This window comes from Xiphophorus hellerii, chromosome 17, assembly GCF_003331165.1.
Source record: "Xiphophorus hellerii strain 12219 chromosome 17, Xiphophorus_hellerii-4.1, whole genome shotgun sequence".
In the NCBI taxonomy this organism is placed as follows: Eukaryota; Metazoa; Chordata; class Actinopteri; order Cyprinodontiformes; family Poeciliidae; genus Xiphophorus; species Xiphophorus hellerii.
Window position 1 is genome coordinate 6,303,899 of NC_045688.1, and position 12,565 is coordinate 6,316,463.

At 39.5% G+C, this 12,565-nt stretch overlaps 1 protein-coding gene across 1 annotated transcript in view; it reads left to right on the forward strand.

Moving 5' to 3' along the window:
* snd1 (staphylococcal nuclease and tudor domain containing 1) overlaps window positions 1-12,565 on the forward strand; it is a 188,126-nt gene that overhangs the window by 159,574 nt on the left and 15,987 nt on the right. The window contains exons 19-21 of the mRNA XM_032588843.1: window positions 4,445-4,568; window positions 6,422-6,491; window positions 9,320-9,433. Of these exons, the coding sequence (XP_032444734.1) occupies window positions 4,445-4,568; window positions 6,422-6,491; window positions 9,320-9,433 (308 nt within the window). The remainder of the gene's footprint in view (window positions 1-4,444; window positions 4,569-6,421; window positions 6,492-9,319; window positions 9,434-12,565) is intronic.

The window sequence follows — 12,565 nt, forward strand, 5'->3', positions numbered from 1 at the left end:
AGAAATATTTATGCCCATGGCATTTTTGACTATTTTGTCACTTTACAGCCACAAACATCAATGTATTTTCTTGAGTTTTTATCTTATAGACTTGTTAGATGAGAACAAAATTGGACTTCATTCCAAATGTACAAATGTGTGGTGGTATCAAGCTTTGATACGGTTTTCTTCATTAGGGAGTTGCAGTTGATGGGAAGATTGATGGCGCTAAATTCAGGACAATGGTTGTAGAAACTTGTTAGAGATTGTTAGACACTGGAGGTTGACCTTGAGTCCGGGCAGCGACCCTAAAGATAGACCAATATCTTCAAAGCCAGAGGTTAGGCCCCAGCTAAAGTCCAAACAAGACTTTGACTGTCTTGAAAGTTACTGTTCATTGATGCTTTCCATTCAATCTGAATGAATTTGAGTTATTTTGCATAAAAGAATGGGCAAAGCTAGCCTGATGATCCTGGCAGTGAAGGGTGGTTCTACAGTGTTGACTTTATGGGTTGAGTACAAATGCATAGCATGATTTTCTTTTTGTAAAACACTGTGAAACCAATGCAATGTTTTACTCTCTCCTTCAGAATTAATCAAAACCTTTATGAGCTGGCAATAAAATACCAATAAACACTGAATTCCATGATTTTTGACATTACAAAAACGCGTTAGTTTTCTGGTTTGTTTCCTGATCCCCTTAAATACCTACTTCCAAAGACGGGTTTTGTTTTTCCAGATCGACAGCAATTAGGCTCATAATTTGCTGTACATGTTGAAATTTTGAGATTGGACTGCTTTTACAAGCAATCACTGCTCTCTCGGCCTCAGCCTGTGGGTCTGTCATACAGTGATTATTTATCCTTCTGAGTTTTAATGGCTTTTGTAAACAGCTTAATAGAATTCACCAGAGCCTTGGGATGCCTGCTGAAAGGGCACTTGAGCCACTGTTTTCATTGGCTTTTTGTCTTCCCACCCCTTCGTCTTCGCTTCCACACCGCGTGGCGCAAGATAATCGAATATGATCACAAGCAAACTGTAAAACCGCCACCACTGCTCTCCTCCCTGTCTTCTCTCCCTCTCTTGCATTCTCTATTATTTCTGTTCTTTTAAAGCCTAATCGGTCCTTCACTTTGCGCTCGGCATTCAGAATGTAATTATATATGATTTATAAACAGCTGCAGCCATTATCATGTATAAACAAATTACAGAATGAGGGAGGGTGGGGGGGGAGACAGAGGGATAAAGAGATGAGGATAAAAAGAATTTGGCGAGCATCAGGCACAGTCATTGGTTTGGCTGCTTTTTGGATCATCGCTTTGGCTCTTGCTTCAACACAAAATGAGCACTAACGTTTGACACGGTTTACCCCTTCTGCAAGCAGATATTTGGTTGTCCTGCTGCCAGCGTTGAATAGGATTTAGCCTCTGTAATACAGTGTGTTCTTGCTGTACTTCCTACTTCCTAACTGTTGCTTTTTCAGGATTTAACGGGCTCTGTTCTTACAAAAAAGTTGACTTGAGTCATTTCAGTTGGTTCATTGTGCTGCTGTGCTCTCCTGCAGCATGTGGCGTTTGTTGTTTTTTGTTCCAGTAACGACAGCTAGATTACCTGGTTCTCCTGCTTTTCTATCTTTTTGACATGCATTTTGAAGGCTTGAGAACTTTGACAAATTTATTTTATGTCATTGTCTAGGATTTATAAAGATTGGTTTAATTTTTTTGACAACTTCTGATGCTGAGCAATGGTAATACTTAAACATATGTAAAAGAATAAGCTCAAAATAATAAAAATGTAGAAAAAAATAACAAATTTTCAGTTTGACAGACACCTTTATCAGGGTTATTTTCCAAACCCTCATATTTTATGTAAGAAGTGAAATTCGCATGAACCTGAGGGATTGAACAATCAACCTGGCTGCGAATATTCAAGTGTGTGATGCAAGAATGGCTCCAGCCAGTTTGTCTCTTCTTTCATTCATACCCAGCACTTAGTTTCATCCTGACCTATTTTCATTTTATCCCCATGTTCTTAACCATACCATAGGACTTTTTATCTTTTTATTTGCACTTTAATAACTTGCAGGATTATTTTTTTTAAAAAAGGAAAAAAAAAGTTCCAATCTCCCATATTTAACTTTAGTCCAGTTTCAACTTAGGAAATAAATCACACATTTAATAATAAAGCTTTTTAGCAATAAATTGTATTATTTCTGTTTATTTCGCCTTAAATGGTAATGCCCCCGTCTCCCGCTTTATGCCAGTCAACAGATTGGTTACCCACTGCTGTGGATAACCAGAATATCTCAAGTACACCAATGTGGTTGTAGTCTTTATTCTGGCACAAACAACATTTCCAAACTGATCAAACAGTGTTTAATAATGTTGGATTCAGCTCTACAAGCTCGCCATCCCCTCCTCTCCAAACCCAAACTGATTCCTTAACGATTAATCCCCCTGTGGGAGCAAACATTGTCATCATATTTTGGTCCCGAAAACTTGAGATGTAGAATTTTAACTGGTTGCAGAAATTAGTTTCTATGTCAATATCTGTCTGCTTTGCCTCCAATCATAACTGCTTCTAAAATTAGAAGGTTCATATTCAGTCTCGTCTTGCATGCATAAAAACAGCCTGTAATGCAATTTCTATCAATCTCCAAAAAACATGGCAAGTTTATTTATACCATGAGGATCTAAGACATGTTTATGTCTCAGGGATTCAATGCTCATATGTTAAAACAGTTTGAAGAAAAACTACCAGGATGTTTTTATTTGTCTGCATTCGTCAGCTACCAGCTCCACAGCGGCTGTGCAGGGAGATATTTGGACACCTCTGCTCTCACTATGCAAAATCAACCCGAGCCCCCAGTTTTCTCCTCCCACTTCACTTCTCACTAAATCCCTTTGCTTTCCTTCCTTTTTTTCCCCTCCAAGTTTGACATGCAAATGAATGTCTCCTGAGCTATTGGTTGGCAGCTGTCTGCCTGTCTCAGCATAGATAACTGTGGGAAAACAGCATCATTATTCATATTTTCTTGTTCTCCAGCAGCATAAATAATATTAGGTGCTAATGACAAGCAGGAGCGACTGTACAGAAATAGAAAGGTGTCTGCCTGCAAGCTGTTTGTTTGGTAGTAACATGCATCATCAGCAGAACTACCCTGGCTGCGTTTATTTAATGTTTCTGCAAAATGCTCCTCGCTGTTAACATGTAGAGTGTTGGAAATGAAGCTTCTTTTAATTTTAATGCCTCAAGTGAGATGCTGACATAAACAGAACATTAGTCCTGCTTGGGTTTACTATCATCCAAATGTCTGAATAAAGAGTATCAGTCGCACATTAAATTAGCTTTCCTGCCTCCAGACCCCTCCCCCCTCCAAGTGGTTGATTTGTGAAAATGTCCTCTAAAAATATCACCATGGAAATTCCTATTGGCCACTTTAATAAACTAGCTGCTGTAATTGCTTCCATACACTTCAATGCCGCTCCACACCAAAACACAGTCATTGGCAAACACTTGCCAACACGGATGAGCAAGCGGTCTCTAAAACACACAAACACACCGCGAGCATTTCTCAAACAGCTGAAAAGTAGCTCTCGTCAAGATGCACGTTCACAATCGGCGTCCCAATTTGCGCTGATGGTTGCAAATCAGGCAGCCACTTACCACAGTCATTGGTTCCCCATGAAGCTGTGGCTTACTATCTGATTCCTCCGTCTCCCTGCGTATCGACAGCCACGTTCTCACCTTGAATCCACTATAATGGGTCTGCGGCTCATGATATAATGGCTTGATGGGCCATAAAGGCCCACTGTGAGAGCTGGCTTAACTCAAAGCTCTACTTCACCACCAGGGTCAAACCAGAATAAGCTGCATAGTGTTAATGGGCTTAGCAGTTACAAAAGCTACTAAGTATTTCTAATAGTAATTTTGGTGTCAGTATCTAGAGGTGATAAGATTTCTTTTGACCTGGTTGTTCTTGCTTTACGCTATAAGAGCTGAATTATTTTTAAATAAAAAAAAAATCTCCCATCTCTCTCTTCTTGCACAGCTGCCTTTTGAAATAAAGCAATTTGGTTCTATTTTGATGCCATTTGCAGCAGCGTGATATAACAAACGCACACCAAATAATTTAAATTGTTTCAACTTTGCTGTGTTGTTCTCTGGACAGCTGTGTTGGAACAGCTTTATAGTACACACTTAGGGTAAACTAAAAAGTAATTGTCAGATTATTTTCTTCTCACAAATAAAGCCAAGTATTTACCTTCTTTAGCAATAACACTTTGTTAAAAAAGGAAAGAAAATCAGACCCAGTCCATGCATAACCTTCCTGTACCGTCAATTTATATTGTTTGAGGGTAATAGAGAAACAATCAATCTGCATCAAAGATGAATCTAGAATAGATTGGAGAAATGATAATGCTGTACCTCAACACTGTAATTTAATTTCCACTCATTCCATCAGGAGGCCAGTTGGAGAGTCTGATGGAAACCATGAGAGCGGAGATCGCTGCCCATCCTCCCGTTGAAGGGTCTTATTCGGCACGGAGAGGGGACTACTGCCTAGCCAAGTTCGCTGATGGTGAATGGTATGTCTGCATTTCTGTCTTCAAAAACGTTACAAATTTTTAACCTTGCACCCTGCAACCTTGGTTATCCTTCTTACTGAAGGCGTCAGACGCACACAAAGCTGAATGTCTGCCATTTCAAAAATGCTGAGTAAGAAGTATAGAGTAAGTAAATGAGTTCCACGCCATTTTAAGTTAGATCAGATGTGAAGGTGTCGTACTGCGGAACTGGATAGTCCTAGCAGAGCCTGCTCCTTATAACCACTCATTTGACCTTTTTCCTCCCTTAAATTTGAGTGGTAGGATTACTGTGGATCACAGTGTTCCAGCACACTTCTGAACAGATTACTTCCTTAATCAGTTTGACATCTAACAGGGAAATACTTGTGCTGGGAGTGTGTATCGGTGGTGTCAGGAAAACATCCACATAAATAGCCGGAGTTAAAATTTCCCTGTAAAGCAGCACTTCTAACAGAAGGGATTTATTTATTTATTTATTTATATCCATTTTTATTTCCTTTGGTGATTGAGCAACTTTATATTCAAAGGATGTGGCGCATCCACAGCAGTCACCTACAGTATTTTGATTAGCTCTTACAAAGCAGCGGTTTCCAAGCAGCAACATACAAAATCTCTTCTCCGCGTCTCTTTGAGTGTTTAAAGTTCACAGATGGTCATGGGAGATGGATAGAAGTCAAGAAGGTGAGGGTAGGGAAAGAAAGATCATGCAACTAATTAAAAACCAAATGTTCATCCAACACAGGTGTTGCCCTCTATCTTCCTGTTCTGCTTTTAGGGCAAAACACAAGTTAATCTACTTCACGTGTCACCAGTACAAGTCGGGGGACGTTTTGAACAGGAAATCCGAAGTTTGTATCTCCACATCGGAGAGGGGGGGAAAGAAACATCTGCCACTTAGACGGCGAGAAAAATATCTTGATTTGTGTCTTTCTGGCAGCCCTTTATTATTCAGCAAGCTAATTATGTTTGCATTGTTCCTTCTTTGTATCAGAGAACTGTGCGGTTCATTCTCCATGGAGACTCGTTTCTTTAGGGGAGTAATTAAAAATTTGTTACCATGCAAGTCCTCTCAGAAACACGAACGGACAAGAATAAAACCTCTGTTCATCAGTCGCTTCCTTTTTCTCAAACTCCTTATTATTGCAGTTTTTTACTTCATTATTCTCTCTTCACCCGCATAAACCTAATTATTTGGTCTTTTTTTTTTTCCGGCTGTGCCTGCTTTGCAGCCAATTTGTCTTTAGTGCCATTTTTTTTTCTTACTCAAAATTCAGAGTGATGTCCAGGTGAGGTGATGTTATGCATAAGTTTCTTTCTATATGTAGCTATTATTCAGGAAGGTGGTTTTGTAATTTAATTGTTACTTTCTGATTGTCGCTGCTTTTACTTTTTATTTGCGTGGAAATCGAGCTTTTCAAATGTCCCAGAAAATAAAGGACCACAATGAAAAACCTCCAGGGTCTCTATGATTAGCACTAATGCGCTAACGTCATTTTCTACACTGCAAAAAAAAAAAAAAAAACAGGTTTAAATTTCTGCCTTTTATTGCAAAGAGGCCTCCGTGCAATTTCCACCGCCCGCCTATGTCCTGATAGATCTCCTCTGTCCCCCCTCACCAACCTGCACACCCCCAGCCTGTTCATCCTATCCCGCTCCTCTACCCCAATCACAACAGACAGATCCTCCAACACCTTCTCCCTAGGGAAATAAGCACAGAATCATTTACTCATCTCCTTTTCCTCTTGTGCCCTCTGTCTTCATCTCTCTTTTCCTACTCTTTATTCTCTCCCCCCACCCTTTCCCCCTTTTCTCTCTATCCTTCTTTCCCCCCAATTATTCTTCTGCTGCTGCAGGTACAGAGCCAGAGTGGAGAAAGTTGAGTCACCGGCAAAGGTTCACGTCTTCTACATCGACTATGGCAACGTGAGTAACTTTGTAGCAATAAATCTGATTGTGTGCGTGCGTGGCGGGAAAGTGTTCTCATTAAGGCAAAGTGCTGATCTTTAGAGTTGAAGAACATGCACATAGGAATTTCTTTCTTCAAATCTTTGTGGGGATTTTTATATTCCAAGTTTTTTTTATGTTCTAAGACGTCTCTGTGCCCTTTTAGCTGAAGTTTATATGAGAAACAAAATGCCAGCTTGCTTGCTTTTTTTTCATGGTATTTTATTATTGAAACCCAAAAAGTTCAGAACAGAATCTTTACTTGGTCAGAAAGTAAATATAGATTTTATTCTAGTTTTTATCAATTCATTTATGTTGACTTGATACACCAAAACCTTTTGAGGTTTTTAAATTATTTAACTACTATTTTTTGGCCTCTGGACTTAAAATTTTAACCATCAAAGTATCAGGATGTGCAAAGTTTCAGTCACAAAGTGTGGTTCTATAGCTTATGGAATATCTTGATGACAAAAAGAGTCACGTGTGCAGTTGTAAGAAGTATCAGAAAGTTATTGCAAAATTTTACATTAAATATGCATTTTATATGCCTTAAAATTCAAAGCATTTTTAAACAAAAGCATCACAGATTAAAAAAGTGATTTGTTGCATCCAGTCATTTTTCTTTTTTTTAGTTTTGCACTGAAATGTCTGAAAAATGGCAACTATTAAACAGAAGATTCATAGAAACCCTGGTTTTCTTCAGAATGAAACGTTTCCTGCCTCTCCCTGGGTATTTTTAATTTTACTCGGCGATGACGAAGGCAGTATAGTCCTCTGCCCACGTGCGTCCTCATGCTTGCATCATCACCGAGTGGCTCATGCAGCCAGCCCCCGCCCTGCGGGAGTTTTCCCATGATGCAGTGGAGCGGCACAGTGTGCGACTGACCTCAGAGCAGGGGGGACAGACCACGGTTTGGCTGGCAGATGCAATGCATCCTGGCATGTTGCTGAAAGTGTTGTTCTCCGAGGCTGACCTGGTACACACACAAAAAAAAAAAACACGAGCTGATTTCCGCAGCCTCTCATTTGTAGTAGTTTTGCGTCATTTCAGGTTGAGTCAGACCGGCCTTGAATTCGTGCCCTTGTGTCACGAGCTATTAGCCTACAATACTGCCACCTCTCTCAGGTACATGGCGCTACCTGAATTATTATGTGATCATTAGCAAACACAGCGGAGCACTTTTGTCATTTTCAGATTTAAAGCCTACATTCAAAGTGTCATCAAAGTCTCATATCATGCAGATAAATCTTAACATTGTGTCATTATGAATCTGAGAGATATTTTCTGTCTAGACTGGACAGTTCATTGAACACATTAACTAAAGATATGAGAGGGTCGCTAAATTACCTCTTGAGTTCTCATGGCTGTATTTATCTGACATCCCAACACGCTAAAGCCTTTATGGGTCAGTGACTGAACAGAGCTTTTACATTTTTTATAGATTTTGTATGATAAACGTATAGTAAATATTATTCATTTGTAGCTTTATATCTCGAAATGACCCCAAAACATATACTTATTTTCTAGACTGCGTAGGTAAAACAAATGCAATAATCAGCCTTTGTTTATTACTTATTAAAAGACAACAAAAAACAAAAGTGATAGATTCTAAAATTATCGCAATTTATGCAGGAAATTCAATTTAAGGAACATTTTTCATGTCAATCCATTTGTAGACCAAAAATGTGGTGATTTTTTATGCATTTAATGAAGTGGGAAAAAAAATAGACTTTTCAATATTGGACTTACCAATCAAGAGAAAATTGACATATTCAGATCAAATCAATTTAATTTGTGCATTCATACACATCAGTCCTACTTTATACATTTAAAACATGTTTTGCTGCAAGTTTCTGAAGGTAAAATAAATCTGCTTCCTTATATCAGTGTCTTGCCGAGGCAAGTAAACATACCACTCTGAGTGCGTCAACCAATTCAGACTTTTCAGTCGATTCACCCGGTACAGCACGACGATGGGATTATCACATCTTGCATCTTGGGCCGTCTTCATCCTTACTTTAGCTAAGCTGAAACGCATATGGAACTTGCACCTTCGCAGGTGTATCAACTATTATATGGTTTACTTACAAGAGTGTGAAGTATTTTATCAACCGAAAGAAGATGCCTCACACATTTTTTTTCCCGTTTATTCTGGTACTGTTAGAGTGCAATACAAATATAAAATCTAATTGAAGAAAGAAACATTGCATCCAGGAAATAAAATGTTTCATTTACAAGTAAAAATCAAGTATTTATACTGTAGTAAAAACTGCTGAAATGCAGATTCATACAATTAACACTTCCCTCCATATTTACAGATTTCTAGTCTCATGTCACATTGCATTGTGGGGCTCTCTTGGTGTCAGTAAAATTCAATGATACTCACTGTACCATTATTAGCAGTTAGTCTGATGTAGTTTTTGCAAATTATTCCTCTTTTATCATTCATTCTGTTACTTTCTTTTTTTCAAAATGCTGTCAAACAAATTTAAAAGTGGTATATACAGGCTAATGTATCCAGATAATGTCCAACAAGACGTATTTTAGTACAGAGAAACTAAGGAGTACTTATTTTCTCATTTGAAAATAAGTCTCAAACACAAGTAGGTAGATACAGCTTAAGGCACTCACCTTTATATTTAGGACTCATAATAAATTCATGGCATCAGCAACTGAATATCGCTCCCAGACACCGTCAAGACAAGAAATATTGTGACGTTTTAATATCACAAGATGTCGTTAACATCACACGTATGAAAGCTGCTGTGTGCCGGGTTTCAAATGTCCTTCTTGTGTCCTTCCTCAGAGAGAAGTTGTGTCAAGCACCCGTCTGGCTGCCATACCTCCCGCCTTCAGCACCAGGACCCTGCCAGCACAGGCCACGGAGTACACCTTCGCCTTCATCCAGGTCCCACAGGACGTAAGTGCACAGATGAGCAGACATGTTTTTGCAGCCACGAGCTCCGAAATTAGCTGAGATATCGGCTTCTTCCGTCCCGCTTTCTGACAACTTTTGAAAGTTTGACTTTCCTGGCATGACATGAAAAGTGTTTGAGTTTCACAAATCACACCGTGTGATAAGTCTGGAACTGATAGACAAGGCTGACTTTCCATTCCAGGCAGTCTTGTGAAAACGATGCTCGCGCTCGGATAATAGATGTAACAGAAGCAAAAGAGAGCAATGACAAACGCAAAGTCACTAGTTTTTCATGTTTGCACAAAGATTAAAAAAAAGAAGAAAAAGAACTTGCCATCTGTGTTCTTTTTAAACAAATTTGATAACATTCCCTTCAATTATTCAGCAGCCTGAACTGTTATTTTCCTATGCAGAGATGATATCTACTTGTTACGCTGGCGTACGTACATGGTTGAGCACCTTCCGCTGTTTTCTGCAGCAATAATCATGTTTACTCAACCTTCAGTGACCACAGGCACGTACGTGTGCTTGTGTGTCAGGAGGTCGGCTCGTTGGCAGCGTCTTGAACCGACTGCATACAAATCAAACCAAAGCGGGTTTACTTTAGCTGTAGGCCTTGTTGGCGCCGACTTAAATCCTGGATTTATTCTGCTGCGTGTGATTTGCTTTTAGAAGATTTCTGTGTCACGTAGGCTGCATAAGATGCAGACCACTTTAGATATGATCCCGGGATTCATCGAGTTGCAGGATTTGTTTGTTTGGCTATGCTGCTAAAGTTTATCTGTGCCTATTGAGTTAAAGTCTGCTTTTGATGAATGCAAGCCGATTTGTTTTTTTATATATACATACATATACATAAATATAAACAGTTGATTAGATTTGAAAATGTCATTCTTTTCCCAGAATTTCTTCACTTTCTTCCTAAAAATGATAAATGAAAAGCAGGCTGTCTGAGCTCTGTGCTGCCACCTCTCATGAGTCAGTAATGAAGTAGCCCATCTGTTGGAGCAACCCGTGGGACACAGGGTTCACCTCCATGTTAAAGCTCCCATACACAAGCATTAAAAACCTGTAGCACACCTTTCAGTCTGACACACACCTTACACCTCTTCTGCTCAGTCGTCTTTCCGTCGCCCCTGCGTCTCAACTTTCCGTTTTGTCTCAGATTTCCGTTTCTTCTGGTTGCTATCTGACACACTGACAGCATGGTGCCCCGCTGGTACAGAAGCTTTGTTAGAAAGGTTGCTGCCTTCCTCCCGTAACCCACCACCTGATGCCCTTGCACAAAACATCTGTCTTCACAAGTCATAATTGGCGTCTTAGTCACTCTCTGAAAAGTTCTTTTCGAAGACTAAAAGTCTGCCATTTGGATGAAATCCCACTGCTTGCATCCTGTTGTTTCTCATCAGATACTCTGTAAAGTGACAGTATTTTCAAAAAGTGTCAGCCGTGACAAACTCCTACTGTTCTTCTGTTTTAAGGGGGGGGGGGTAGATTTTATTTTTTACCTGAGATGTGTCCTGGTGACTTGTATCAAAGCAGGAGGCATCATGAATGTCACATCCATGACACGTCGCTGCAGCAAAAAATATCACATTTTTAGATTGTGTTTTTCCCTTTTAAAGGTTGTCATTCCATTCACATGGCTCCACTAATATTTTTTCTGTCTTTTTGAGCTAATTGGAGATTAAATTTTTATCGAGATTGTCAGTTAAAAAAAATAGTCAAAAGAAAAGGCAGCTCATTAACTTATAAGCTCCTTTCACTTATACTGCATTACCATTTCCCGTTTTCCAATCACAGTCATGGCAAAATCCACTGGCAACAAGAAATGACTTTTTAAGCTAAAATCGCAAAGTAAAGGTCGACAAACACATCCGACACCTCACATCTTTGCAGTTTTTTTGTGAAGTAGGGAACAGTTTATGACGGTAATTTCCATAATACTTTTCAGGCACATTCAAGAGAAGTTTGATGCTGAAACTTGATTTTAAAAGCCTGCGAGATGAAATGCAGCCCTGACAGTTTGATTTATGGCTGATTTACAAATGGTAGATTCTAAAGCATTTATGTAAATCAGAGATCCTACTTTTTAAATTTGGATAAGTATTTCCAAAAGTTGTAGTTCTCGTGCCCCTGATCAGGTCCATCTGTTCCACTTGTATTTTTTTCCTTATGACTATAGAAATATCTGTTGTAAATGAATAGTTATTAACATCTGTTTTTATAGTTTAAAAATTTGCAAAAAAGGAAATGGTTTAAGATCTTGTGAAGTCTATATCTGTGGCGGAAGAACTGCTTAAAATTTTTTTTTAAGTCTACTCATCTACACGTCCCTACATCAAACTGCTTTTTTCAACGCGTAGCGTGAAAGATGAAGACATTGAAAGGTCCTTATGAATTTTCTATTGTCTTTTCATAAGCATTACTCTATTCTTCATCAGCAGTCGTCTCCCCCTCGCCCCGAGGGTCCCCACGGCGACTGTGACAAGTTGACCGGGGGGAGACAAGGGGACAAAAAAGGCCCTTCTAGTTTTGTTCCTCGAATAAGCCTCCCTGCCCACACTCGCTCACTCACACACACATACACCAGACGCGCAGATGCCCAAGGGTGGCTAGCTGGAAGGGGGTTACCATGGAGACAAGACCAGGGCGAGAAAGAAGGGTAGCAAAGAGATAGATGGTGTAGGGAAGGGATGGTTAATGGCCAGGAGCTGATTTTTTTTTCTTTTTCTGTTTTTTGTTTGGAAGGGGCGAGGGGCTGTTGTTTTTTCTTTTTATGCTGTCTTCTTTCTTTTGAAGGTGCCAAAGCCAACTCTCTTAGTTTCATTTTCACCCCGTCTGCTGAAGGACATAAGGTCAAGATTTTGTTGCAGCTGTGTGACTATCGTCTTCTCCATATGTTCATTTAATTGCTGGATTTTAAGAGTTGAAAAGTTCAAGGGAGAAGAGAACAGCTTTGAAAGATGTCCTGCACCACTGTAGCCTGGCCGTTGACTTCCTGTGCAATTTCACGCACAAAAAAAATGTGCGCAGTCTGTGTTTTCTTCTCTTTGGTTGGATTGCCTACAGTAGATTTTCAATCAGAGAAGAGAAGGAGAAACTTGTGATCAATGACGTAAATTTTCTGTGCTG